The 27,297-nt window shown below is 50.7% G+C and overlaps 12 protein-coding genes across 12 annotated transcripts; 7 read left to right on the plus strand and 5 right to left on the minus strand.

The window, feature by feature from the left end:
• Positions 1–465: 465 nt before the first annotated feature.
• Positions 466–1,905, plus strand: COCVIDRAFT_21661 (hypothetical protein; the record flags this gene model as incomplete). Its single annotated transcript, XM_014707085.1, has 1 exon — positions 466–1,905. The coding sequence occupies one exon, from the start codon at positions 466–468 to the stop codon at positions 1,903–1,905; it is 1,440 nt and encodes a 479-aa protein (XP_014562571.1).
• A 384-nt stretch (positions 1,906–2,289) lies between these two features.
• Positions 2,290–3,611, minus strand: COCVIDRAFT_83897 (hypothetical protein; the record flags this gene model as incomplete). The annotated part of the gene is made up of 4 exons (XM_014707314.1): positions 2,290–2,493; positions 2,551–3,188; positions 3,243–3,370; positions 3,424–3,611. 4 exons carry the CDS (start codon positions 3,609–3,611, stop codon positions 2,290–2,292), a joined length of 1,158 nt encoding a protein of 385 aa, XP_014562800.1.
• Positions 3,612–4,125: 514 nt separating this feature from the next.
• Positions 4,126–6,496, plus strand: COCVIDRAFT_83229 (hypothetical protein; the record flags this gene model as incomplete). Its single annotated transcript, XM_014707315.1, has 5 exons — positions 4,126–4,292; positions 4,371–4,480; positions 4,534–5,531; positions 5,580–5,812; positions 5,860–6,496. The coding sequence occupies 5 exons, from the start codon at positions 4,126–4,128 to the stop codon at positions 6,494–6,496; spliced, it is 2,145 nt and encodes a 714-aa protein (XP_014562801.1).
• A 424-nt stretch (positions 6,497–6,920) lies between these two features.
• Positions 6,921–7,598, plus strand: COCVIDRAFT_32684 (hypothetical protein; the record flags this gene model as incomplete). The annotated part of the gene is made up of 1 exon (XM_014707157.1): positions 6,921–7,598. One exon carries the CDS (start codon positions 6,921–6,923, stop codon positions 7,596–7,598), a length of 678 nt encoding a protein of 225 aa, XP_014562643.1.
• Positions 7,599–8,036: 438 nt separating this feature from the next.
• Positions 8,037–10,022, plus strand: COCVIDRAFT_83558 (hypothetical protein; the record flags this gene model as incomplete). Its single annotated transcript, XM_014707316.1, has 1 exon — positions 8,037–10,022. One exon carries the CDS (start codon positions 8,037–8,039, stop codon positions 10,020–10,022), a length of 1,986 nt encoding a protein of 661 aa, XP_014562802.1.
• Positions 10,023–10,196: 174 nt separating this feature from the next.
• COCVIDRAFT_83717 (hypothetical protein) lies at positions 10,197–11,027 on the minus strand (the record flags this gene model as incomplete). The annotated part of the gene is made up of 1 exon (XM_014707317.1): positions 10,197–11,027. The coding sequence occupies one exon, from the start codon at positions 11,025–11,027 to the stop codon at positions 10,197–10,199; it is 831 nt and encodes a 276-aa protein (XP_014562803.1).
• A 786-nt stretch (positions 11,028–11,813) lies between these two features.
• On the minus strand, positions 11,814–14,744 carry COCVIDRAFT_21667 (hypothetical protein; the record flags this gene model as incomplete). Its single annotated transcript, XM_014707086.1, has 3 exons — positions 11,814–12,898; positions 12,965–13,730; positions 13,821–14,744. 3 exons carry the CDS (start codon positions 14,742–14,744, stop codon positions 11,814–11,816), a joined length of 2,775 nt encoding a protein of 924 aa, XP_014562572.1.
• A 688-nt stretch (positions 14,745–15,432) lies between these two features.
• On the minus strand, positions 15,433–17,102 carry COCVIDRAFT_21668 (hypothetical protein; the record flags this gene model as incomplete). The annotated part of the gene is made up of 2 exons (XM_014707087.1): positions 15,433–16,107; positions 16,179–17,102. The coding sequence occupies 2 exons, from the start codon at positions 17,100–17,102 to the stop codon at positions 15,433–15,435; spliced, it is 1,599 nt and encodes a 532-aa protein (XP_014562573.1).
• A 299-nt stretch (positions 17,103–17,401) lies between these two features.
• COCVIDRAFT_21669 (hypothetical protein) lies at positions 17,402–19,143 on the plus strand (the record flags this gene model as incomplete). Its single annotated transcript, XM_014707088.1, has 4 exons — positions 17,402–17,842; positions 17,890–18,993; positions 19,043–19,075; positions 19,126–19,143. 4 exons carry the CDS (start codon positions 17,402–17,404, stop codon positions 19,141–19,143), a joined length of 1,596 nt encoding a protein of 531 aa, XP_014562574.1.
• Positions 19,144–20,701: 1,558 nt separating this feature from the next.
• Positions 20,702–22,107, plus strand: COCVIDRAFT_83291 (hypothetical protein; the record flags this gene model as incomplete). Its single annotated transcript, XM_014707318.1, has 2 exons — positions 20,702–21,397; positions 21,448–22,107. 2 exons carry the CDS (start codon positions 20,702–20,704, stop codon positions 22,105–22,107), a joined length of 1,356 nt encoding a protein of 451 aa, XP_014562804.1.
• A 2,207-nt stretch (positions 22,108–24,314) lies between these two features.
• COCVIDRAFT_11127 (glycoside hydrolase family 28 protein) lies at positions 24,315–25,839 on the plus strand (the record flags this gene model as incomplete). The annotated part of the gene is made up of 4 exons (XM_014707016.1): positions 24,315–24,639; positions 24,691–25,054; positions 25,118–25,523; positions 25,594–25,839. The coding sequence occupies 4 exons, from the start codon at positions 24,315–24,317 to the stop codon at positions 25,837–25,839; spliced, it is 1,341 nt and encodes a 446-aa protein (XP_014562502.1).
• A 398-nt stretch (positions 25,840–26,237) lies between these two features.
• Positions 26,238–27,213, minus strand: COCVIDRAFT_21672 (hypothetical protein; the record flags this gene model as incomplete). The annotated part of the gene is made up of 3 exons (XM_014707089.1): positions 26,238–26,857; positions 26,912–27,145; positions 27,198–27,213. 3 exons carry the CDS (start codon positions 27,211–27,213, stop codon positions 26,238–26,240), a joined length of 870 nt encoding a protein of 289 aa, XP_014562575.1.
• Between the last annotated feature and the right edge of the window lie 84 nt (positions 27,214–27,297).

Genomic DNA, 27,297 nt, shown 5'->3' on the forward strand with positions numbered 1-27,297 from the left:
TTTCACGCATCACAAGTACACTCACTTACTTCGCTATAATTTCTGATTTACCCCTCGGGTTGATCGCTATGAAGGGTCCGCTAGCGCTATGTGTGCCGATTGGCCTAGAATGGCCATCGTCATCTTGCCTGGTAGGTGTGGTAATCCAACTATCTAGAGTAGGTTATGATCTGTTCATGGTAAAACACTAAACAGGAAATAGTGCGTAGAGCTAGCACCATATCCATCGCGCTATACACGCAAATGGATCGCGACTAGGTTCCACTCCCGATCATTACCGGCCCACCCGCCGATTCAGGGGAACAACGATGGAAATAACTTCCCACTTGTTCTGCAGCACACGACTCATGTAATTGAATTGGATTAAAAGCGAGGGTATCCCATGCCTGTGTTCAGGCAGCAGGGACCTTGTGTTGCTTTGTCGTTGGTTGATCAACTCTTACTGAAGATCATACAACTCTCGATATGCGTTTTTTCGTGTCGTCGCTAGCTCTCCTGAGCGTCGTTCCTCAGTCACTCGCTATACCTGCTGCAATAGCGCAGCCATCAATTGAAGACGCCACGAAAACCATTGAGGAACGTCAACTTCTCACCAACCTTTTACCTGGTCTCCTTCCTGGCGTGGTTTCGCTCGTCAAGGGTCTTCTGACCGATGTTAACGTCGCCGTAGCTGAGGGCAAGCCTCAGGAAGTTCTCAACATTCTCCAGAAGCTACAACCCACAACACGACCAACGAAGATCCAAGACGCTGTCGCGGCACATGCCAAGATATGGGCGACTCCAACCACAAGAACTGACTTTTTTGCTGCTGTTGCGACACAGATAGCTGGCGGTCTAGTCCTTGACCAGACACTTCAAGCGGCCTTGAACGGCGGTTTGCCAGTAGGAGAAAACATCGTCACGAACAACAACCCAGCTCCAGCATCTTCCATCTACCCTCAGAAGGATGCCACCGATGCGCCATATACCCTTTCTGAATCCGCTCTCCGGCAAGCGATATTCATTCCACCGAGCTTCACATACGGCGCCAAACGTCCCGTCATTTTTGTCCCAGGTACCGCTTCTTACGGCGGTACCAACTTTGCATCAAACCTACGGAAGCTCCTCACAGGCAAAGATTTCGCTGATCCAGTATGGCTTAACGTACCCGGCGCCATGCTCCGCGATACGCAAACAAACGCAGAGTACATTGCCTATGCCATCAACTACATCAGCGCCATCTCGCGTCAAAACCAGCAAAACATTGCCGTCATCACTTGGTCCCAAGGTGGTCTCGACACCCAATGGGTACTAAAGCACTGGCCCTCGACACGACAAGTCGTCAAAGACTTCCTTCCCGTCTCCGCAGACTTCAAAGGCACAATCTTTGGAAACGCCCTCTGCCTGTCACCAAACAACGATGAGTCCCTCGTACCATGCAGCGCTGCCCTTATGCAACAACGAGCTACAAGCGAATATGTCCGAAGCCTAAGGTCCAACGGTGGCGACAGCGCATACGTACCTACAACATCCTTCTACTCTGGCTTCTTCGACGAGGTCGTCGAGCCGCAACAAGGCACTTCGGCTTCCGCATACATGAACGACGCACGCAACGTCGGTGTCACGAACATTGAGGTCCAGCGCGTGTGTACAGGCCAGCCCGCTGGTTCTTTCTACGGTCATTCCAGTGTTCTTTCTAACCCGCTTACCTACGCACTTATCGTCGATGCGCTGCAGCAAGATGGACCGGGCGACCTATCGCGCATTGATTTGAAGCGTGTGTGCAGTACCTTCGCTGCACCAGGACTTGATCTCGATGATGTGTTGGCGACGATTGGCTTGATACCAGTGGCGGGTGCGTTATTGCTGTTGGAACCCAGTACTAAGACGCTTGTTGAGCCTCCGCTGAGAGCTTATGCGATGTAGTGGCGTTGCGAAGACTAAGTCTCGACACGTTGAGGGGTTATTTGTTTTTCTGGTAATGTGTTTTATGATAATAGTAGTTGTTTTTAGTTCTCTTCTTCTTCTTGTATCCTCTTTGGGGTTATCACATTGATAATGTAAATATCAGTTGACGCTATTAGTGGAGCAGGACTTAATGTCCGTTTTTTCTCTTCAATTTGATGTATTCTGCTCTCAGGAGCCGATTTGAGCTGCGAATAAGAATATATAATGTTGATATCTGCTACGGCTGTATTTATGATTGGTAATGTCAGCAGCCACACGCTCCACAAAAATTGTAGAACCCCGATTATCTCATAGTACACATCTTCAATATCATCAAGCTCACAGGTGTTTGTGAAGTAATCACTAGAGCACATCGTTTACCTCATCAATGATTTGAACTTTGATACTTCCGTTGCTTAGGTCGGCACATGTATGCAGGGCATCTAGTGCCTTTTCCAGTGGAAATGTGTGACTGACAAGTGGCTTGAGGTCCAGTATGCCACCCGCCAAGCACTGAAGACCAGCTGGCCAGGTGTCGCGGTAACGGTTGATGAATTTCAGATCAATCTGTATGTGATGTTAGCGAAACGTATCTTCTAAGGGGGATATGGTTTGAGCGTATACCTCAGCTAGACTCAAATGCATGAATGGCAGATTATTCATGATTTCCTTCCCAACACCAATGACCATAACAGTCCCACCTCTTCGTGCCGTATAGGCTGCAGTGACAACACTATTCTCCACGCCCGTGCATTCAAGCACGGTCTCCGGCGCTCCGTACTCGCCCACATTCCCAAAGTCAAACAGCTCCCTAATCCTCTTTGCGTTACCCAACGCATCAAGATTTTGGTCAACTTGATAGGTATAAGCCGAAGGCACAAAACTTTTCGCGAAAGCCAATCGTTTTGGCTCGAGATCTGTAATGACAAGCGGGTGCGCCCCACTTGCTCTCGCTGCTGCCAATGCGATGAGACCAATGGGCCCTGAACCGCATATCACAGCGCCACGGCCTAGGGAAAGACCTGCAGATTTGATACCGTGCATGACCACGGAGAGTGGCTCGAGGAGCGCACCTTCAGCATACGATATGTTGGAAGGCAGCTTATGGCACCACCGTGCAGGATGACATTTGAATCTCTGTATAGTGCCATTATAAGGGTAAACACCAGCGAATTGGACATCTTCGCATAGATTGTAGCGTCCATCCATACACAAGAAGCATGTTCCGCACGGGACGCCGGGCTCGACTGCTACACGGTCCCCTATAGATAGAGTTAGAGAAGAAGACTGCATTGGAAGAGGGGAAGATCAAGTACCGGGTTGCAAATTTGTAACGCCCTCACCGCACTGCAAAACCACTCCTGAAGCTTCATGACCGAGGATACAGTCTCCTTCGACGACGAGAGAACCTATTCTTCCTGCTCTCCAAAAATGGATATCGGACCTACCGAACTCAACGTCAAACTCAGTATATTCTTTGGTTACTGAGGTACGTACCCGCAAACGCCGGTGGCTTTGATATGCAACAAAACTTCTCCTTCTGCTGGCGCATACACAGGTGCTTCCTGAAGTTTTAATTTGTGGTCTGCAGTGACTTGCAGGGAAGGATTTGGCAGCGGTGTCTCGATCGTCGCACGCGTCGTGCTTGTTGGTTTGGACATGGAGGAAGTAGTTTTTGGGTTCATTATTGGATTGGTAGGGATGGAAATGCAAAACTACCTTAAACTGTCGAATGCAAGGGTAGATGTAGTCGACGTTGGGGTAATGGCTGATCGTGTCAAGGGCTCACGTCTTTAGCGGGTCATCCAGCTGTCGCTGCGGAAATAGCAACTCCATTCTCACAGCTCTCCGCATGATACAACAGGTGGCGCTGAATTGCGGGGAAATTGAGTGGAGAAGGCCGGTAGAGATCGCAGGTGGCTATGACTACTGTATTGGTGTAGGGTGCCTTCCGATCGCCAATGGGAATCCAGAGCCGCCGCCCTCTTCCGCACAGCGAATACGTCGGGTTGCCTAATTAGGAACACCCGGTGCTCTCGACTTTCGATGCACATACGTCGTAGAAGATTCGTTGTCAGTCGTATGCTGGAAAGGTATTTAGATACCTTCTTCCTTTGAGATTCTTCTTTTCTAATTTTATTCACTTTCTTTACTTGTGTTCTTCATCCAAAAGCTCAAATCCTTCTACACTCTAATATCATGTACGCATCGCAAGATGCACCCCAGGTGAACGGCTCCACGGCCTACGGAAAGAATGCCGTGGAAAGCTTAAAGGAAGAAGAAAAGTTAGAAAAGTCGTCGGTGGGGAAGCTTTCAAAAGAGCATGACCATGTCTTGAAGACATTCAGGTTGCTTATTGCAGACTTGTGTCAGCAATTCAATGGTGGACATCCAGGGTAAGCTTCATCATTCATCATCCAGAATGGTAACTAAGAAGTTTTCAGAGGGGCCATTGGAATGGCAGCAATTGGTGTTGCTTTGTGGAAATATGTCATGCGCTATGCACCTCACACCCCAGATTACTTCAATCGCGATCGATTCGTTTTATCAAATGGTATGCATCATAGAATCAACCTCGTATTCACAATCACGATTAACCAAAAAAAGGTCATACATGTCTCTTTCAGTACACATTCCTCCATCTCACAGGATACAAAGCTATGACTTTTGACCAGCTCAAGTCATATCACTCGGAACGAGTCGATGCACTATGCCCCGGCCATCCAGAAATCGAACACGAAGGCATTGAAGTGACGACCGGTCCATTGGGCCAAGGTGTAGCAAACGCAGTAGGCTTAGCTATGGCTACGAAAAACCTTCAAGCCACATACAACAAGCCCGACTTCGATGTCGTATCGAATCACACTTGGTGTATGATTGGAGATGCGTGTCTTCAAGAAGGAGTGGCTTTGGAAGCCATTTCCTTCGCTGGTCATTTGAAGCTGAACAATCTCACCATCATTTACGACAACAACCAAGTTACTTGTGATGGCTCAGTCGATCTAACCAATACCGAGGACGTCAACACCAAGATGAGGGCATGTGGTTGGAATGTAATTGATGTCGAAGATGGCTGCTTCGACGTTGAGGGTCTTGTCGAGGCCCTGAACAAAGCACGGTCTTCCACTGACAAGCCCACTTTTATTAACGTTCGAACAATCATCGGTGTTGGCAGTGCGGTCGCTGGTGACGCCGTTGCTCATGGAGTAGCCTTCGGTGCATCTGACGTAGCGAACATGAAGAAAACATACGGCTTCAATCCTGATGAACACTTCGTCGTCAGTGATGAGGTGCGTAAGTTCTTTGAGGACATTCCAGCCAGAGGTCAAGAACTAGTTCGATCATGGGAAGAGAAAGTTAAGGAGTATGAGGCCAAATATCCGGAAGAAGGTGCAGACTTCAGGCGTCGGGTAGAAGGCCGTCTGGTCGAGGATTGGAAGTCTTGGGTACCAGAGAACTTCCCAGATGCACCAACAGCGACGAGAAAGTCATCTGGGCTTGTTTTGAATCCGCTCGCAGAGAAGATCAATAACTTTATGGTCGGCACTGCTGACTTGACACCTTCAGTCAATATGGTTTGGAAGGGCAAGGTCGACTTCCAGCATGTAAGTCGCTCACTCATCTGCGTTATAGCGCCTTGCTAATACTTTCAGCCTGACTTGAAAACAACATGCGGTATCAACGGTAACTACAGTGGTCGTTATATCCACTATGGCGTTCGTGAGCATGCAATGGCTGCAATCTCAAACGGTATCGCAGCTTTTGCGCCAAATACCTTCATCCCGGTTACCTCTTCCTTTTTCATGTTCTACCTTTACGCTGCACCGGCAGTCCGCATGGGCGCTTTGCAGCAACTTCAGGTCATACACGCAGCGACACACGACAGGTATTAGTCCCTCTGCTTTCTTGTGTACATTGACTAACAAAGCACAGTATCGGAATGGGTGAAGATGGCCCGACACATCAACCTATCGAACTTGCCAATCTGTATCGAGCCATGCCCAATCTACTATACATCCGACCTGGTGATAGTGAAGAGACGGCGGGCGCATGGATCACCGCTATCGAGGCGAAGAAGACGCCCAGTATCATATCAACGTCGAGACATGCACTACCACAATTGGCGAAAACAAAGAGGGACATGGTCGCAAAGGGTGCATACGTCCTCGAAGAGGTTGAAAATGCTGACGTGACACTGATCGGTGTCGGCGCCGAACTACACCACGCACTCGATGTTGCCAAAGAGCTGAGCGCGAAGAATATCAAGGCGCGCGTGGTAAGCTTCCCATGCCAGCGGCTTTTTGAGAATCAACCGATTCAGTACAAGCGGGAGACACTCAAGAGACATCTCGGAATTCCTGCAATAGTCATTGAGCCTTTCGCGCCTAACGGCTGGGAGCGATATGCTGATGCCGCATGCTGCATAAAGAGATTCGGACATAGTCTACCCGGGAAGGCGGCGTACAAGTATTTTGGCTTCGATGTTCCTGCGTTGACGACAAAGGTGGAGAGCTACCTCAAGCAAATTCGCGACGACTCGCTGCTCAAGGGAGAATTCATCGATTTGTAGATTTTGAGAATTATTTGATTGGTATTCAATATTAAATGTAATTCAAAATCTGTCTACGAGAGTTACTAAAATTTCATTATCCACATTGGTCACTATCGGATGCACGACAATTGACGAAAGGATTGGGAACAGTACTGTTCAGATGGATTCTGTTCCAAAGTCTCGACAGTTTCTCAAAGTTTCCACTAAAAATAAACTGAATATCCCAAATTTTACGTGTGTGCGAAAGCAATGCCCCGCTATCAAGTCATCGGAGGGCCCCGCCTCAAGCCTTACGTAGCGGGAGACTCCGGCCGACAGACCAAGTATCACAATTTATATGTTCTCGATCGATAAAAGCAAGTGATTGTATCGAAACGGAGATTGATCGTCATCAATCTTCCAATTTGAAAATCAGCCAACGTCGCCTCATACTTCAGTCGCCATGTCAGCCAAAATCGAGACAACAAGCCCAGCACCAGAGAAGCTAGTCTCTAAACTCCTATCCACAATCGAAGAGAGCATTATCCCCCTCACACAACAAGGCGTCTCGAGCGGTTCCAAGCTCTTTGGTGCAGCTATCTTATCTCGCAAGGATCTCACACCCTACACCCTTGCCACAAACAATGAGCGCGTCTCCCCACTACTTCATGGTGAGATCAACTGCATTCAACAATTCTGCATGGTCGACTTTCCAGACCCAGCAACGCGCCCCCATCCAGCAAAGGACTGCATCTTCCTCGCCACACACGAACCCTGCTCCTTATGCTTGAGCGGTATTACTTGGGCTGGCTTCAACGAGTTCTACTATCTTTTCACGTATGAAGATAGTCGAGATCTATTTGGGATTCCGTACGACATCGACATTCTACAGGAGGTGTTTAGGGTCAAGGGGGAAGGGGAGCGTGAAGAGCAGGTCCAGCAGAGGCAGCTCTACAATCGGAAAAACAAGTTCTTTACTGCGAAGAGCTTTGCGGATGTGGTGGGTGAGATTGGTGATGAAAGCGAGAGGGAGAGATTACTCAATGAGATTACTAGGGTCAAAGGTCTGTATAACAGTTTGAGTGAGACTTATCAAGAAGGAAAGAAGGCAGGGGCGGAAAGCTCGAGTGTTTGGAAGTAAATAGACAATCGGTGTTATGATACAAATAGTCTACCATGTCGAGAGTACGTTCTGTTGATGGATAATTAAACCCTCCTATTTCCCCTTCTGCAGGGTGTCGCTCTCTGACCCCACATTTACCTATCGATAACAAAATTCGTCTAGCCTCAGCCCCTCCAAATTTACTCCATCTTGAGTTGCAAGTAATAGCAAAATTTGATTGCGTCAGAGATTTATTTTTCTGGTACTACTAGCACGACTGCCGAACGTGAATTGTGCACCGTCTTTTCTGTCAGCTCAAGTGCGACATTGCATTTCGGAAACATTCGCTTGTTTTCCTTCTTTCATCTCAAGCAACGTCATAGGACGTCTATTTGCATTTTGAAGATAAAGCAGACTACAACAACCGCGCATTAGCGACAGATCGAATAGCATAGCGCTCAATCAACTACTTCCAAAATGGCAAGCAATACCCAGGATGACAACACCATTTACCTCACAGAAAAAGAGGCGGAGCGCATCAAGAGCACTGTGAAGGATCGACTAAAGAAGTGCACTGAGCAACATGGCAACGCAAAGGAACCGAGAGATAAAACCACTGCACACCAAGCAGCCACTGGTGCTGCTCTCATGGCAGATATGGGCGGCGCACCGGATCCGGATATGATGGAAACTCAAGGGAAAACAGCAAATACCATACCAGCCATTGGTGTAGGACAACCCTATCCTCCATGCACAAAGCCATTATCAGAACTGGAGCCGATGGAGATGGCTGATCTGAAGATGGAAACACACCACCGAGACCGCAAGCTTGTCGTCAAGCGACACAGTCCAGTCGTCACGCTAGTAGCCAGATCGTGGACTATGGTGCAGAATGAAGCAGGCACTGACGCGGAGCGGTTAGAGATTTTACTCCACAAATCAAGATATGGAGAAGATATTCTGGAGTCGACCAAACAGTTCATTATCAAGGAGCCATATTTTACTCTTACGGATCAGGGCGAACCGACGCTTCGGATTGACCACCCCTCTGATCTAGTCGTTTGCCACGAAGATGTTGTAAATCCGAAGAAGTTTGAGGATGCTGAAAAGGCCGAAAAGGCAGCTACTAGATTCAAGACCCAGGGCAACACTGCACTTAAGGAACAGGACCTTCCCCTAGCCTATGAGAAGTATTCGGCTGGCCTAGCAATCGCGAACCAAGAAATCGTGTCCAAATCCAACCCAGATCTAGCACGAGATATCTATCGCAACCGCGCCTATGTGAACTTACTTCTAGGTCAATTGGACGAAGTCAAGACGGATGCGCGCGCCTCACTGACCGGCAAAGACGACCAAAAGTCCAAAGAGCTCGACAGCAAAGCCTACTTCCGCGCCGGATCAGCCGCATACAGCCAAAGTCGATGGCAAGAAGCAAAGGAATTCTTCCAAGAGCAACAAAAGCTCACACCCGACGACAGAGACGCAAAGCTCCAACTAAAGAAGATCGAAGCCCGTCTCCGCGAAGAAGAAACAGGATCCTACGACCTGATGAAGCTACGAACCACCATCTCCAAAACACGATCCCGCGTCGACGTCGGAAACTTTATCAAAAACACTGTCGTGAAAGACAGCCCAGGCAAAGGCCGTGGCCTCTACGCCGCCCACGACCTCGCCCCCGGCTCACTCGTCCTCTGCGAAAAAGCCTTCAGCGTCGTCTGGGCCCACGAACCCGACGCCCTAGTCGCAATGACCTACGACATCCGCGACGACCAAATCCGCGTCTCCCCCGTCGGCCTCTCCAAGTCGCTCGTACAAAAATGCCTGAACCAGCCTTCTCAAACAGCACACTTGATGCAGCTCTACGGCGACTACCAAGGCGAAGCCTCCACCACGAACATCTTCGAAACCACCGACGGGCCCGTTGTAGACGTCTTCCGCGTCCACGACATCATGTCCCGCAACGCCTTCAGTCCCGGCGCGCAATTCGGCGAGGAATCCGCCCGCAGCGCGAGTACCGGCCTGTGGAAACACGCCGCCTACATCAATCATTCCTGTCTCGCCAACACCGAAAAGGAATTCATTGGCGACCTCCTCGTTATCCGCGCCACGGCCCCCATAAAAGCAGGCGAGGAAATCTTTTTCCCCTACCACGACGCCCTCGATTACGAGGCCCGCCAGGCGTTTCTGCAGAAGACGTGGGGGTTTAGGTGTAGCTGTCGGTTGTGTGAGGTGGAGGAAAAAGATGGCAAGGAGATTAGGGATAAGAGGATGGAGATGGTGGGGGAGGCGGATGCGTTTTTGGATAAGACACCGTGGGCTGGGGCGAAGAGGGTGGTGTTGCGTAAGGCGCAGAATCTGGTCAAGGGGATTGAGGCGACGTATGATGAGGGGAGGTGGAAGGGGTTACCCAAGAGGCATGCGGAGGGGTTGAAGGCGTGGCTGGCCAAGGCGAGTCCGCGGTAAGAGGGGTTGATGTTATGTTTTAGTTGGAAAGAAGACGAGTCAGTTCAGCAGATACGTAGGAACGGGCGAATGTAAGGTTCATTGGAGAATTCGTAAGCTACATATCTATACATAAAAATCATGAGCACTGTGTTTGCAAGAACACACAATCTAGACAGAATATCGAGGCAACAACTAAAGCCCCATTTTCTGCATCACATTCGCCAAATCAACATCAACAATCTTATCCCAACCCCTCTCAGGGCCCCAAGCAATATGCTTCTGATTCAGCCTCGTCTCCTCGATCAAGCCCGCCAACAACGGACTCGACTTGGACACACTGGGATACGCATCAAACTCTACATCATTGATCGAGGGGACCTGTGCGAGCAAGCCTCTCAGCAAGCCGACACAGTATTCCGTGTAGAAATTATTGCCAACACGGAAGCCCTCGAATACGGCATCAGATGCAGGATCGATTTCTACAAAGATCTTGAGCAGGTATACCTTTTTCACAACTGCGAGGCCGAGGCGGCTATCTACGACCCAGCATTTCGGCGGTTTCGTGAAGCCGGGGCCTAGACGCAGTTCGAGGCGGGTGAGGAGGACACGGTATTTGCGGGGGAACCATGCAAGGAGCGGGTGCTTGCGGTTGATGTAGCGGCCGTGGATGGGGAAGACGCGGAAGGTGTTGCTGCCATAGAAGACGCGGGCTGCTTCGTCGTGCATGCGCTGGCTTGCGAGGAAGAGGCGGAGGGCCGGGGCGACGGTGCAGTAGTTGGACGGGTCGAGGTCGATGGTCTTGGGGAAGATGAGGAGTTCCTCGTACACGCGCAATCGCAGCTCGTAGGGGAGATCGAAGAAGCGGAAGGGCTGGCGCTCGACCTCTTCCTCGTCCTTACTGCCCGAGTCTTTACGGCGCTCCGGCTGTTTGGGTGGCGCAGCTAAAGCGGCCTGCTCATCGACGAGACGCACTTTGCTCATGCGATTGACCATATGGTCAATCGCCTTCTTCTTGCGAGCCATTGTGGCTATGCCGCGCTCTCAAAAGCGACCTTTGCTATCGCTTTGAGAGCGTTTATGCATCCATCGCGTCGTGCCGTCCGTATGAGGTTGTACGAGTTGGGATATTGTTCCTCGGCAAAGCGAGCGAGCTCGCTCGGGATTCAAGACAAAATTTTTATTATAGTGTACGTAGGATGTCTCGGAGCTACGGGACCGTCAGCCCATGCGGTAAGGGCAGGCAGTTCTTGGGAGCAAAGAGTTTGTTCTCCCCAGCTTATGTCAACTTCAATCTTATGGAGGAGCAAAGAGTGAGGTCAAATTTCGTGGGTGCAACTTTCTATATGGAAAAAGAAGACAAGACGGCGGCGATACCGCGGGTTTTGTTCAGAGGCCCCACTAGCTCATTAGTCAGCCCCACATGAACATCCCTGCCTTTCGCCGACTTGCCGACTCGTCTCCTCTGCCTGTGATATCCATTGGTCTCGTGACCTTATCATTCCTTTGAATAATACATACACATTGTGATGAGAGGACGCTGCAACAAGAGTGAAATGCTGAATCAATCATACTTCATTATCATGCATCGCTCTAAACTAAAAACAACCCAACTCCATCGCTTTCCTTCTCCAATCCATGTTGAAGTCCAACCATGACTATGATGCATACAGCGATCAAAGTTCACATACAGCGTCATACCAAATACATGCCTCCTTCTCTTCAGTCCCCCTCCTCGTGAATCGTTCCGCAGCTACTATTCTGTGCAGCATTCCTCCAACGATAATAAATTCGTAAGAATCGTAGGACAAGCTAGTGACCAGGATCACACGCATTGCATGGCCGACCACCAATCAATTCAGTCGCAGATACTATATCGACCATGCCACACGCCTCCGTTCCAATCGAGTACTCACTGTAGTCACTCGCGCCTCCATTGTAATTGTGGATCTGATCCGGACGACCTTGCGGAGGGACAGGGTTGGGAAACGGCGCGGTAGCTGCTATAGGAATGCCAGCGGCGTTGCCTCGACCGCCATACAGACCGTTTCCGAGGCGACGGTGATTTCGATAGTCGTATCGAGACGGTTTGTGGTACACGTGGCCCTGCATGCTGCGTGGGCCCGTTGGGAAACTGGTGTTTTGTATCTTGGTGAAGTCAATGTTGTAGTGGCGGGGAGTGTTGTTGCTCCTGGTACTGGTGTACTCGTCGATCTTATCGAATTGCCTCGCGAAAGGCTGGTGCGTCACAGCACTGCAACATTCGTGCATCGGCCCGTCGTTGTGGGAGTTTGGCCGAATAGTCTCTTGACTGTAAACAGGGCAGGAGTCGTGAGCAGGTACAGTCGGACGCGACACAAGCTCTGTAGAGGGCACTTCCTGCTTTGATGATGTGGGAATTGTATCCGGTGTTCGCATCGTAATAGCAGGACTGTCATGAGGGCGAGTATGCGGAGCATCAATAGATGACAATGCTGGACCGCGTATTTTCTTAGGTTTGAACTTCCGGGGAGACTTGGGTCGGCCGTTTCGAAAACCCTGTTCGTAGGCGAATTGGATACCGTACATGTACCAGAGGAATGGTATACCATTTCTATCGAGCACAGTCATGTCTGGTAGGCCAGCAACATCTTGAAGCGAAGCTGGAGCTGCAGGGTCGGTTGCAGGGTCGGTCAAGCCAGATGTAAGCGTCATTTTTGGTACAAACTCAGTAGCAGTTGGGCGGAGATCCGAGAATACACTAGTGTGTGTTTGATGTTCGTTGTCAACTTGATTCCCAGGGCCAGGTGGACCACGCTCACTTGTTCCATGGATCTGCTTAGCATTCTCACTAGCATATGCATGCTCAGAGACCGTAGAAGCTACATAATCAGTAGAAGTATCGATACATGTATCGTCTATTCAGAACATGAGTACTCAGATAAGGAGAAGATAAAACAGTGCTGCAGCGGGGAGGTTCTTACCAAAATCATTTATTTTTCCAAGGCTGCGAACTATCGCAGGATCCGTAAGAGTCGAATCCGCAGCATCTCGAGATTCTTGCTCAAAAGAGCTGCTTGTGGCCTTGCGGAAAGCCTTCAAAAATGGTGGCGTGCTTGGGACATGGCCTAAATACCCACGGGGCTCAACGGTGTCAGATTCAGGATGATGGCTTTCATCTTGGCGCAACCCAATTCCAACATGGCCCGCTGGCTTAGCTGACATACGAAAGTGAGCATGCGCTGCCTGATGGTCTTGGAAATCGTTATGGTGGGAACTTCCCTCTTTTTTCGTCTCGAGGACATGATTGTGATGCTGAGAGTCGATAGGATTTGGATGCGTGTTTTCATCCAAATAGCCACGTGAGATATTCGACATGGGCGTGTTGAAGCGAGCTACCTCATTCGACACTACAGGCATGTCTACGAGCACCTTTGATTTTGATCGCATGGTCCCTACTTCAGACTTTGCTTTCTGCAGGGCGGAAATACGAGATGAGCTCTGGTCTTTGTTTGTTGTGCCGACGCGAGGAATGCGGGATATGCTTGTGGTAGAAACTGGACTCATCGAACCATTACTGTTAGGAGCATTCGTAGCCTTTGGACTCAATGCTCTAAGATCTTTGTCATGGCCTGTACTTGTATTCGGCACAACGATACGAAGAGAAACTTTGGCCTTGGAGATTGGTTGGTTCTCACTCTTGGATTTCACCGGCGAGACCGATCCTGTGTTGACATTCCGAGACTTATGCTAATTATTTTAGTCAGCATTCACATGACATATACAAGTATCTACATCAGCAGAACTTTCTGTAGCTGGCGGAAGCTAAGGGCTTCTTACCGGTGAGCCATCCGTGATATGAAACGAATTTTTGCTCGCAGAGGCAGTAACACTATTAAATAGTCGCGAATGATCCGCTGCTGTAGACTTGTTTGGAAGATGCGAGGGCTTTGTGGGTGACATCTTGAGCGAGCACCCAGACTTCTGGCGTGCAACACTGCGTAGCGGTGATGTAGGGCTGTTCCATGCTGGCTTCAAAGTAGAACTAGAAAATTTCGCAGAACCTGTGTGTTGTCTAGGAGGCGTCATTGTGGTTTCAACGGCTTCCAGAGCTTCTTTTGTCAGGTATGTTGTACCCTCTCTGCCGTGAGATCTACCCAAGTCCACGGAGCTTTGCGTTGCACGAATTCCCTTCGGATATCCTGGCGAACCGTTATCAGAGCTTCTCTTCAACGTTCGTTCTTTCGCACGTTGTGCAGTCGCAAGCTTTGGACTGGCGGCTTTGGGAAGCCAATGGTCGGGAATTGGTTTCCGGTGACTTTGTTGAGGCTGCTCAGTCTTCTGTGCGACAGACTGATCTTCATTGTGCTCGTGAGGAGAGCCCACGGTGCAGCCTATGGTTGGACTGGTGCAGTAGCTGGGTGAACTTGGGAGGTCGTTGAATGAAACTTGAAAGACGTTAGAGCAACCGACACACAACTCGGACAAAGCCATGGGCGCAGATTTCTTACCGTTTTTTGCATTATCAATTTGTAGAGAGGACTTAGTACTCAATGCAACGTCGATGCAGACATTGCCTAGGCCCTGGCTATCCAAAAGTGAGGGAGCATGATTCAGTACATGCTCACGCTTGACACATTCTTCTTCAACAAGCCCGGATCGTAGAACCAAAGCAGCTTCTCTAGTTTCATTCTCGTCTTGGTTCTGGACGATGTTGTGCGAAAATGAAGAGCGACTAGCTTCTGATGGCGTAACGGATGACATCGTGTTGTTATGCTGTGACTGGTGCTGTGGCGGGCTATCCATACGTGACGAGCTAATTCTGTTGATCTCTAATGTTGAGGAACGTAAGGAAGACACGGTGAATTGCTTTCCGCGGCTACTATTTGCATCCGCGATGCACTGCGGACGGCTGTTACTAACTAGGTTAGCAAATTTTGGGAAGTAAACACTATTGAGTGAGGATACGTACAGTAAAAGCGCTGTCGCTTTGTCGCAGTAGGATACTCTGGTAAGTTGACCGTGTCGACAAGCTGAAAAATAGCAGTAATGGTAGATACACATGTTGCTGGGTAGGCGTTGTTCGCTTCCTTCTCCAGGAAAGATCCAAGGTAATAGTACTATCAAAACAGAAGCAACAAAGCAGACTCGATAAGGCAGCAAGTGCAATTTTGATGGTGATACATAATTGGAAAGGGCTTAGTACCCAACAAACGCATGTGTAAAGAGTGTGCGCCAGTGAGTGAAGGTGTGGGGATGAGGAGTGAAAGGGTAGTTTGATATGATTTTACCAAGACTTTAACAACGAGCTGAATTGCTACATATGGGGAAACGATTTTCCAAGCGGAAGTTCAAGAAAGGTATCAAGTTCAACCAGCAAACTTAACGCGCAAAGTCACCGGCCTGGGGGCGGAATGCTAGGTATGTCTCAACTCATACAAAATACCGTAGCTCAGAACCTCTTCTTTTTCTTTTGCTGGGCCTGCTTTTTAGCTGCCTCATCATTCCTTCGCTTAAGTTCAGCACGCCGCCGTTCTGCCTTCTCTTCTGGTGTTTCCTCAACCTCCTCTTCGACTGGCGTCATTTCTCTAGTTACACTGTGCGGTAGTGGTGATGATGGTGGTTCTGCAGTTGGCGATTGCGTAGCCCTCGTGCGAATTTTACTCGGGGAAATTGTAGCGTCGCACTGTGAAGCGCCGTCCTGGCTAGCTCTTCCTTTCCCACCAATCCTAAAATGCTTTTTGGATTTCTTTGGTGTGGAGGCGACATCTGCTTGCTTGGGAGATGCAGGAGCTGCTTCCCTCGTGGTCAAAACATCATCAGACCTGGCCTCTTCATCTGGAGTACCTGATGAGGGCGAGGACGATATTCTCCTTCGCTCTCCTCCTATTCGAAAACTGTCTACATTTGCCTTCTTCGCCGATGAAGCAATTGTTGGAGAAGAGGGGAGATGTTCAGGTGAGGGCGATTTTCGGTATTGAGATTGCAAAGATTCTTGAACTTGAGTTGTGTTGCAGCTTATTGCTGGTGTATCAAGGTCAAGCTCTTCTTCAGTGCTGTCGCTCTCGTCCTCATCGTGTCCGTTTAAAGAAGGTTTTTGTCCCGGCGCTGTCGTGACATTCATGGGCTTACCAGGATGGTTACGGGTCGACAAATACGTCAGTCATGCTACACAACGAGTGTGCGTCTTTCGCTTACTTTGAAATGCTCATGAGTATCAAACTCGTCTTCTGTCTCCTCTTCAGTTGACTCTGAAGCATCCCTTACGTTAGAAAGCACCGTAGACTTCCGTGTCTTGCCATTTGCTGGAGCCTTCGATACAGTCAAATGTGTCGGCACTGAGGTCCACCAGCAGACTTCCAAGTCATCCGACTTTAGCTGTTGTGGCACAGCGGGGGTGCTCTGAGCCAGCGCTTCCTGGAACAAGCCCAGCGAAGTTAGTTCCGAGTCTTCTAACTGCCCAGTCTCTTTCCTCCACACTGCCTCATGAAATGGCTTCAGAGCGGGAACGTGCTTTGCGGCTTGCTCACGTTTGATCGTCCGCCTTCCCGTCTTCATGCTACCCGCACCGGGGAAAGCGGCAGCTAAGCCCAGGTTACTGGATTCAAATTGATCTAGCAGCCGATTGATTGCCTTATCTTTGCTTGTGATTGTTTTTATGAGACCAGCGATTCGTTCATTTTGGATGTGCGAAGATACAAGCAGCGGGAGAATGAGCTCGTTCTTGAGGACTGTAGATGATGTACACTTCTGCATCTGAAACTTCCATGACAAGTGGCCGAGCGGCTCTGGAAGGATGATGCTCGCATGCAAGATGATGCCATCTTGTCCGTTACGAGTCATCCGGCAGAGTGCATCGTCTGCATTGCCCAGAGGCTTTGCGATGTTTTCTAGAAGGACACCAAGCTGCGCTGTGTCCTGTTTGCTTACTTCGATTGGCGATTGCTCCTGCGAAGCTCGGTCCACGATATCATCCAAACTCAACTCTTCAGACCACACGTTACTCAAATCCGTAAGATGCACAATGTACGAGTCCGGAGAGAAGACGGGCTTGACAAGTAGCTGGGGTACATGCCGGTTATCTGGTTGCTCGCAGAGCTTCAGGACGCGCCAGCAAGACATGTTGGTAGAATGAGAAATGAGAAGCAGCAGTCATGCCCATATTCAACGGCTTATTAAATGCCTAGAGACAGGCAGACGAGGACCATGGAGCTCCAGGAGAGAGCATCGCATGGTAATGAAAGGCAACAGCGCCAAGCTTTGTTGCTAAAAGCGGAACAGATCCCTGTGGGTGCGGAAGGAGGTCCGTACGTCACCAGCCTCGGCCAAAGATTTCGCGATCGCAGTCTTTACCTAAACATTCGCACTGTGACAGCCATATCCAATAAATACTGAAACCATCACCTAATTACACACACAAAATGTCGTCTCGTGAACCTCCATGGCGAAATGATAGCAGTCGCCGCGCCCAAGGCAATGGGCCAGCGTCATCGATTCCAGCAAAGCGCTCCGCCGAGTCGCGATCCTACGACAATGCCTCCAAACGCTCGACCAACGCGGCAGAAGAGGCCTGGGTAGCAGATGAGGATCGTTTTGTGCTTCAACAGGCCAAGAAGAAGGCAGCCTTACGCGTCAGAGGCGGACGCGCAAAGCCCATTGACTGGCTGGCCGTCACGTTGCGCTTCATTGACCCTGCTGAGAAATCGATACTGGACGAAGAGGTGGAAGATCATGAGTTGGACATTGTGGACCCCGAGGGCGTACTTGAGGGCTTGGATAACGAGGACCTTGCAGAGCTGGAGAAGGAGATTGAGAACTACCTCACGCTCGAGACGAGCAAGAGTAATCGCGAATACTGGAATGTGAGTATTTGTCCTATACACCGCCTCTACATAGCTGACCAGACCAGTCACTCAAAGTCATCTGCAAAGACATCCGGCGCAAATCCAGGACAACAAAATCCGAGGCACGAGGCACCAGCTCTGTAGCTGCCGACATTGACCAGCTGCTCTCACCAAAGTCATATGAACAGCTCGAGGCTCTCGAAGTGCAGGTCAAGCGGAAGCTGGACTCGGACGAGCCCATCGACTATGATTACTGGGAACAGCTTTTGCGGAGTCTGCGCGTATGGAAAGCCAAGGCAAAGCTGCGGCGCGTGTCCCAGGAGATTGTCAAGGAGCGACTGCAGACGTTGCGCAAGCAGCAGGCCGAGGCGGCTGCGTCTGTACAAGCCAACATATATTCCATGCTCAAGGGCAATGATGAGACAGCCGAGGTGCAGCCTACAACAGTTGCATATGACGCAGCCATGGATCCAGAGCCCATGCTGAAGCTGCGTGCCGAAGACAAGGCCCTGCCGCAGGTCGAGGAAAAGTCGTTCCTCGAGCACGTGACGGCTGAGCGACGCAAGATCCAGAAAGTTGGCTACGTTCCTAGCCAGACCAAAACGAGCGACAAGGCTGTGGCTAGTAGCCAGCCTACGACAAGCCAGGCTGTGACAACGAGCGCCTCGCGGTTTGCGCCTGTCGACAAAGAAGACTACTCCAAGGCAACCATGGCGCTGTACGAGCGAGAAGTGGCGCGAGGAGTTGAAGAGGGTGAAGAGGTTTTCAATGCTGAAGAAGAGGTCACCACTGCCCGTTCCCAGTCGGATGGGAGCTACAAGCCTAGAAAGCCTCGCTACTTCAATCGCGTCCAGATGGGCTACGAATGGAACAAGTACAACCAGACACATTACGATCACGACAATCCGCCACCCAAGGTGGTACAAGGCTACAAGTTCAACATCTTCTACCCTGACCTCATTGACAAAAGCAAGGCGCCTACCTACAAGATTGAGCGCGAGCATGGCCGCAAAAAGGGACAGTCGTTTGCGCCTGCTGGCGAGGACGACACGTGCCTGATACGCTTTATTGCCGGTCCGCCCTATGAAGACATTGCGTTCAGGATCGTCGACAAAGAATGGGACTACAGTGCGAAGAGAGAACGCGGGTTCAAGAGTAGCTTTGATAAGGTAGGCTCAAGAGTTGTGGCTTGGTCGATAGGTTGCTGATGTACGATAGGGTATTCTGCAGCTCCATTTCCAGTTCAAGAAGGTAGGCCAACGAAATCTGATGACGATGGTGTCACAGCTAACATGTGGCAGATATACTATCGAAAGTAACCATAGTGCCCGTTTTGAGCATGAAGGCTGTGCAGTCGACCCAGGAGCAACTAGCTCTCTCTCTTGCATGGCCTGCCGACAATGGAACGGGGTGCAGGGCAGGCATTGCACAAGGTCTCGCGCAATGATAGGTACTATGTCATAGCCAGCATGGCATGGATGGCAGACATGTCCCGACTACGGCACTGGCTGTGACGCCGTGTGCTGGCGGTGACCAACGCAGCATCTTGATAGCAGGAACCGCTGGCGGTGTATGTAAGTACCTAAGCGGTGACGGCCTTGCCATGACGGCTGGCCAATGACGACGAACACTACTTCTGGATGAGGCCCAACAGGGATTCTGAAGCAGCTTCACCGGAAATCAAGGCTTGGAGGGTTGTGTTACAGGCTGGTGTGGAGACTGTCGTCCCCAAAGGGCTGCTCGCGGCAGCCTCTTTGCAGGCGCAGGCTACCTGGTAGCATCCCTGTGCCTTGCGCATAAATGGGACTGACAAGCTACTGTAGATTTGCTTGCACATTCCATGCACAGCCGCTCGGTGATGGGCAAGCGCTTGCTGCTTGATGGGCATTCGTTGTGGTCCCTTGCGAATGACGACGATGGGCATTGGCGTGGAAGATATTTCATGAACGGGGGGATGATGACCATGGGCAGCATCTGGGAGCGGGCAGCAAGATCGAAGATGGGAGGATCTGGGCTCAGACCTGGCCCGGGGCTCGGACGGTCCCATGTTGCAAATAGTCTAGATGGTATGCAGGCTCCCGTCGTCCCTGTGCCGGCGAAACAATCGTTGGCTGTGGCGGTAGCACAGGTAGTCATTCCGACTGTCAAAAGCAGCAGTGCAATGTACATGTCCAGGCTCCGTCTCGGCCCGGGAGGCAATGATGGCATAGCGGCAGCTGTGATTCCCGTGATACCAGCCCTGCATCTGCATCAGTGTCAAGCGTGGTGGTGATGATGGTGGTGGTGGTCGCAGTGGTAGTGGTGGTGTGAAGATGCTCTCTGCCTTTGCCATGACCACTCACTTCTTGTTTGCCTTCTCGCCTGCCGCTGCAGCGTCAAGCCTGCGGTACAGTAGGAACCCGTCCAGGGAGACATGCAGGTGACAATGACAATACAATGGTGCTGATCAAATGCCATTCGCTGCGGGCCGAGCGAGCATGTAAATGTCTGGCTCTTCGCTTCATTTCCCGGCACTGCCTTTCACTGTCGTCTCTGTCTATTCTGCGCCACTCTGCTGGTTTCACACGCGGCGCTGGCACTCTCTTCCCCGTCCCCCGTATCGATACGCCCGCCTCTCACCGTTTAGGCCGATAGAAGGACGACAACACAACGATGCCACATGCCCAGTCACCCCATTGTCCTGCTGCCCAAGACTCACACTGCGGTCTCGATGCTGTCCCGCCGCCAGAGAGCCCCATTTGTGCCGCGCTTCCCTTCCGCCCTCACAGCCCACTGCCATCTCAGTCCTCCACTACATTACCTGCCGACGCACCTTGCCTGCCTGCCACTGCCGACCCATCTGCCTCCTTCACCACCTGCCCCTCCTCGCAACCGAGAATGAACTTTGACGAGCAACAACGCATGCCCCGTCCGGTGCCAGCAGGCTTTGGCTTCAGTCCCGCTACTCAAAATGGTGACGCCTACCACGCAGCCAATGGCTTCTCATCTGCCCCAGGCCATGGCTACCACTTCCCCCAGCACGGCATGTCTTACGAAAGCAACTACAAGCTCACCTGCCCTGCCCAGTACTCCGTCTCGACTTGCCCCCGCTCGTACAACGCCTTCAACTCGAGCGGCCTGCCCCACGACCTCTCCGTCGCGGACTCATTCCCACCAAACGCCTATCACATCGAGCCGCCAAAGCATCATGATGCCATGGATCCATCAGATCACGAGATCAAGAGCCAGCTGATGCAGCTCAGCAATGACTATGATCATCACCAATACGCCTGTCCCATCAAAGTCGAAGACTACAATCACTACCAGAGTCCTTATTCTGACCCGGCACAAATCTCTGCCCCTCATGACGAAACTCTCAGACACATCCGGGACCCTAACGCTGGAGATGCTGGAATATTCGACAGGGAGCAGCCGTACGCGCAGTTGATCTACCGGGCGCTTTTGAATGCGCCAAATCACACCATGATACTGCGTGACATCTACGATTGGTTCAGAAAAAACACAGACAGGGCCAGCAGCTCGGAAACCAAAGGATGGCAGAACAGTATCAGGCATAACCTATCAATGAATGGCGTGAGTTATCTTGTAGTGACCTGGTCGACTAGTGGCTGACAGAGCGACAGGCATTCGAAAAAGTTGACCAGCCCGGCGACGAGGCGCGGAGAGGCTTCATGTGGCGCCTTACGGAGCAAGCGATCCGCGAAGGCGTCAAGTCGACAACACGATATCGTAGCAAGCAACCCAACAAGCGCGGCAATCGCACTCATCAACCCCAGCCCCAACGTCAGGCTTCTGGCGCAAAGGGTGGTCAAGCAGCCCGTCGTGCCGCGCGGTTGAAGCGATCTGCCCATATGCACGAAGCCTACCTCAGCACTCAACCCATGTCGCGATCGGTCCCCACAGCCTTTAGCCCCTCGTACCATCGCTACGGTTTCCCGTCCTCGGTTCCGCCTTCCCCATACACCGGAAGCGAGACTGATTTTGGCTACACACCCCAGAACAGCGATTTCCCAGACAGTCCTATACCTGATGGCTGCAACATGGATCTCTTCTCCTCTGCCTCATCTTACATCGGTAGCCCAATGTCACAGGGAATGCCCATTACCGACACGGCGTATTTGCTTCATCAGAGCTCGTCAGATAGCATTTTCACCAACAGCTCAAGTCCGACTGCCGATGAGCCGCGGACGCCGTTGGACCAGGGGGTATGGCAGGAGGACATTGTTACCGGTCCATCGTGCATGTTCGATGATCAGCTTGTTTACAGAGAAAATGTTGGTTGAGTGTAAAAGGAAGGTGCGAGCGAAATATTATTGAATAGGCTTGGTTTGGGGAGGGTTCATGTTCTCCTACTGCGTCTTGTAACGTGTCTCGATTGTTCGGTTTAGCAAGCATTTGGGTCTTCATGTTGGAATAAAATGTACATTCTCGTTGAGTGAATAGATTACCAGGCTTTCATTGACGTTTGCCATTCACCGTCTGCTATCGAGTACTACCATTGTTGGCTTCGAATCAATATGTCATTTTCGCACCGCGAATGCGATCCTGCTTCTGCACCTCCTTCTTTCTTCCATTTTCTTATGGGAAGAAGACTCTAACCGATATATCGCTGTATACTGATTATGACGTATGGCATTAATTTCTCGTGCTCAGCAAGAAAGAGTCGTCGCTTTTTAATGCCATGATTTCGGATTCGCTTCATTAACAGCCAAGTACATACTACCAGCATCTTCTAGTATAGTTCCATCGTTTCATGTTGGTGCGTTTTATCTGTGGCGACGACGATGCACGCACGGAGTACATATAACGATAATAGGCATTGCAAATGCCCTATCGCTTCTTCCCGCGCCCCAATATCAACTTCTTTACAAGACCACACCCAAATCTTCAAGTCTACCATAAACACCAATAACCCTTCCACATTTTCCGACTCATCACCTCAAGTACCCCTCCGAAAATCTCTCCCCAACAACCATCACTCAATCATACAAAACTCAAAAAAATCCCCTCCCGCCTCCCCCTCATGCTCCGGGCGAGGAACGATCACACACCCCCGATCACATCTTCACCCGTCTACCCTCTTCCAACCCACCCCTCGGACCCTCCCGATTCCCCAATCCCCCGATCCATTCGTCCACCTTATTCCCCAAGCGAAGCGTGCCACAGAGACGGCTGTACAACACGACACACGATTTATGCACGGCCCGCTTCACTCCCGTTTCCCGTGGGAGGAGACAGGTAATGAATAGGCGCTAGTGTCATGGAGGCGGGTGAGAGGGAGGTTGTGCGTGAAAAAAAAGGGTGTTTGGGGGGATAGGTGGGTTGAAGGGATGTGCATTCTGCAAATTAGAATGGTAATTTTGATGACCGAGGGCGTTGTTTCGGGTTTGTTTCTTGCTGGCGAAATATAATTCGGTGCTTATGTGAGATGGGGTTTGTTATGTGAGCGTGAGGAAGGTTGGAATGTGAGTTAAGTTGGTGGCCTCGATATCGCGGAGGTATAGCGCATTAGTAGATGTCGTTGGTGATACACACTTGGTCGCGTCATCTAGTATGTATGCATTGGATCAGACCTTGTTATCTAGGGAGAGATAAATAGCCTTTTTCCTGAACAGGCATAACCGGAAGCGACTACGAGTAACCTTCCACAATACAAGACAACCCCTCGCAGGTGATTCCAAACAATAGGATCAGCTGATAATTTCACCTAGTTTTCTTACTCCACCACGTGTTTCTAACTTTCCAAATTGGGCTTATGGAGTTTAATCCGTCTTGTTCCTTACTTAACCGCCAGTACTGACTCGACCAAATTACAGTTGTCGGTCGCAAAGGTGATAATCCGGCGACTTTAATCTCTAGATCCAACAGAAGCGTTACGAATAATAAAACTTACAAAATAGCATGGGATTTGACCTTGTGGGCATTAAAAAGGAACAGCAACTTCACGTCCCAACGTCAATATAAAGTTGTCAGCATGCAAAACGGTGTACCTTGCAATAAAACGAATGGTAAACCCGGGACGGCTGACTCGGAGTACATGGAGAGTCTCACCGTTATCAACAAGTAGGAAGACGCTTACACCAAAGAATGAACGCACGTTCATGCTCACATAGGCGGCATCTCAAAGACAGTCATGGCACGGGAGATTTGGAAAAAACCCACCAATCTGCTCGGCCAAGCGGCTAGGAAGATGGGGAAAGCTTAGCTTTTCTTAGCTTAGCGCCACAGAAGTGGGCGTTTTAGCCACTTGTGGCCGTGAGGAGAGACTGGGATCATCGTGGATGGATCACCAATTCCTCCGCGCCCACGAACCTACTAACCTGAATGTTGAGATTAGGGGGCAAAGACCAGAGCCAAGGCCGCGGGTCCAACGGCTCGAGGATATTGCATGGGGGGTATTAATATCAAGCCCTCTGGCACATCAACGAGTTTGGATTGACAGCCGTGACCATCAATACTCAACCACAACGGTTTCTTAACGGCTGCAATCATGCGTGTCACCGACATTATCTCGTGCGCCCTGCTACAAGCTTCGATAGCATTATCGACTCCAGTTGAAGAGCTTGGAGCAAAGGCTGTTGTGGCAAAACGCCTCCCGCCCGTGCCGTTTCTCCCGGGAAAGGCATCCTCGGTGCCGGGTTCCCGAAATAAGACCTGCATGCTCAAGGCTCTCGGTGGTGGCAAGGACGACTCTGCCAACATCCTCAGCGCTGTTAAGCAATGCAATAATGGCGGCCATGTTGTTTTCCCCAAGGGCCAGCAGTTCACCATTGGCACCGCCCTGGATCTTACGTTCCTCAATGGCATTGATCTAGGTTCGTCCAACCCCTGCATTTCCTGAATGGCCCCACTAACAGCTCCCTCAGATATCCAAGGAACCATCCAGTTCACAAATGACACTGATTACTGGCAAGCCAATTCCTTCAAGCAGGTTTTCCAGAATGCAACCACCTTCTTCCAGCTCGGAGGCAAGGACATCAATGTCTACGGCGGCGGCACCCTAGACGGCAACGGCCAAGCCTGGTACGACCTCTACGCCAAAGACATTTACATCCTACGACCCATTCTCTTTGGTTTGATCGGTGCCAAGAATGCCAAAATCTCTGATCTCAAGTTCCGCTACAGCCCACAGTGGTACACTTTGGTCGCCAACTCGAGCCAAGTCATCTTCTCCAACATTGACATTTTCGGCGACAGCAAGAGCAAGAATCCCGCCAAGAACACTGATGGGTGAGTTTTCTTTACCTTGACAAGCATGATTTTTATCAGAAAAACTGACTATAAGGAATGTAGCTGGGACACCTACCGCTCCGACAACATCATCATCCAAAACTCCAACATCAACAACGGCGACGACTGCGTCTCCTTCAAGCCAAACAGCACAAATATCCTCGTGCAGAACCTCGTTTGCAACGGCAGCCACGGCATCAGCGTCGGCTCGCTCGGCCAGTACCCCGGCGAAGTCGACATTGTCGAAAACATCCTTGTGCGCAACATCTCCATGTCCAACGCCTCGGACGGTGCACGCATCAAAGTCTGGCCTGGCGCTTCCTCTGCGCTCTCCGGTGACCTGCAAGGCGGAGGCGGCAGCGGCGCCGTGCGCAATGTCACGTACGACGGCATGATTGTCAAGAACGTCGATTACGCCATTGAGATTACGCAGTGCTACGGACAAAAGAACTTGACCTTGTGCAATCAGGTACGTTTCCTTCCTTTTCCCCTTTCCTCTCCCAACAAAATCACAACTGTTGCTAACACAAACGACTTAGTTCCCCTCCAACCTCACAATCTCCGACATCACTATCAAAAACTTCAAGGGCACAACGAGCAAAAAGTACGATCCCCGCGTTGGCTACGTCGTCTGCTCCAGCCCCAAAGTCTGCAGTGACATCTCCATTGAGAATATCGACGTCAAGAGTCCGAGTGGCACGAACCTGTTCACCTGTGCGAATGTAGAGGGGATCCAGAGTCAGGTTAATTGCACGGTGGAAGGGGATAAAGGGGGTCATTCTTAAGAAATATGTTTCGGAAAGGAGGAGAGTCTGTATATACTGGATCCCATTTATACGTTACGTAGTCTTAGGGAAGGGCAAAAAAAGAGAAAGAAATCTCAATGAAAAATCGGGGATTTGAAATATAACCGAAAAATTAATACACAGTATATCAATGGTCTACATGGGGAAAATCCTCGTCGAAAGTGAAAAGACAATTTCTTGATAGAAGAAGAAATAACGAGAAAAGGTGGATATCATCAGCATAGTGCACCCGTAACGCCTAGCTAGGTACCAAACCCTAACCCCCCCCCTCCCCCAATTCGCTGCATACACAAATATCCAAAAAAAAAAGTCTATCACTCGTATCCAAAATAAAGTAAAGAATAAAACTCATTCGAATCCATCACCCAACCCTCAGCTCAACGCTTCCCAAACCCATTAGCCATCTGCTTCTGTACATACCTTGCGCCCTCCTTCTTAATAATCGGCAGCGCATAATCCTTGAACATACCCAGCGCCTGCTTCTGCCACTCAGGCTTCGCCTTGCTATCTCTCGTGCTTCTCCTGCGATCACCATAGCGGTCCTCGTAGTCATCATAGTACCCGCGTCTATCACGCGGTGGCCTATCATCATAGCGGCTATCGCGGCGGGCGGGGCGGCTGTTAAACATGTCGTCGTAGCGATGGTCGTCGTAGCGGTCATCACGGTGTCTGCGATCGCCACGGGATTTCTCGCGACGGTCACGGTCACGGTCACGGTCCGAGTAGTAAGGGTCGCGGGGCCTGCGGTCGGATTTGTAGCCTTCAGACTTGTAGCCTTCTGATTTGTAGCCGTCGCGGTCGCGACGCCCGGACTCGCGTTCTCGGCGGCGGCGAGGGTAATTTTCGTCGTACGAGTCGTAGGTGTCCTCGCGGTGGTGACGGGGGCGCTCTTCGCGGCGGTTGCTGCGGCGTGGTGGGGGTGGGCCGCCTGAGTCGGAGTCGGAGGAGTATGAGGGTTGTCTGCGGTGGTGGCGGGGTCGAGAGTCTCGAGGTGCTTCTATCATGTTGTTAGTTGATACGTCAGGATGGAAATGTAAATTCGACCAATTACCTCTAGGTGGTGGCGGTGCTCCTTGTCCTGGTGGCGGGGGTGGAGGATATGCACCCTGTGCCTGTGGCGGTGGAGGTGGAGGCCCCTCATCTTCGTCATATCTGTTTCTGCGAGGACGACGATGATCTCCTCTGCGGCTATCGCGGTATTCGTGATAGTCGCGCTGGTGGTCTTTGCCAGGTGCCCATTTTGGCTTGCCGTTCTCGTAGTTGTCGAAGACGTAGGTGGAGTCGGCTACACAAAGTTAGTATGCTAACAAATAATACTCCAGAAAACTTCTTCTTACATGGCGGGCCTCCCATGGGGGGAGGGGGAGGGGGCGAAGGTTGTCTCTCACGGCGTCCCATAGTTTGGTGGTGAAGAGTGAGTCGAGGTGGTTGTGCTGG

Source organism: Bipolaris victoriae (genome assembly GCF_000527765.1).
Source record: "Bipolaris victoriae FI3 unplaced genomic scaffold scaffold_0, whole genome shotgun sequence".
NCBI classification, from domain to species: Eukaryota; Fungi; Ascomycota; class Dothideomycetes; order Pleosporales; family Pleosporaceae; genus Bipolaris; species Bipolaris victoriae.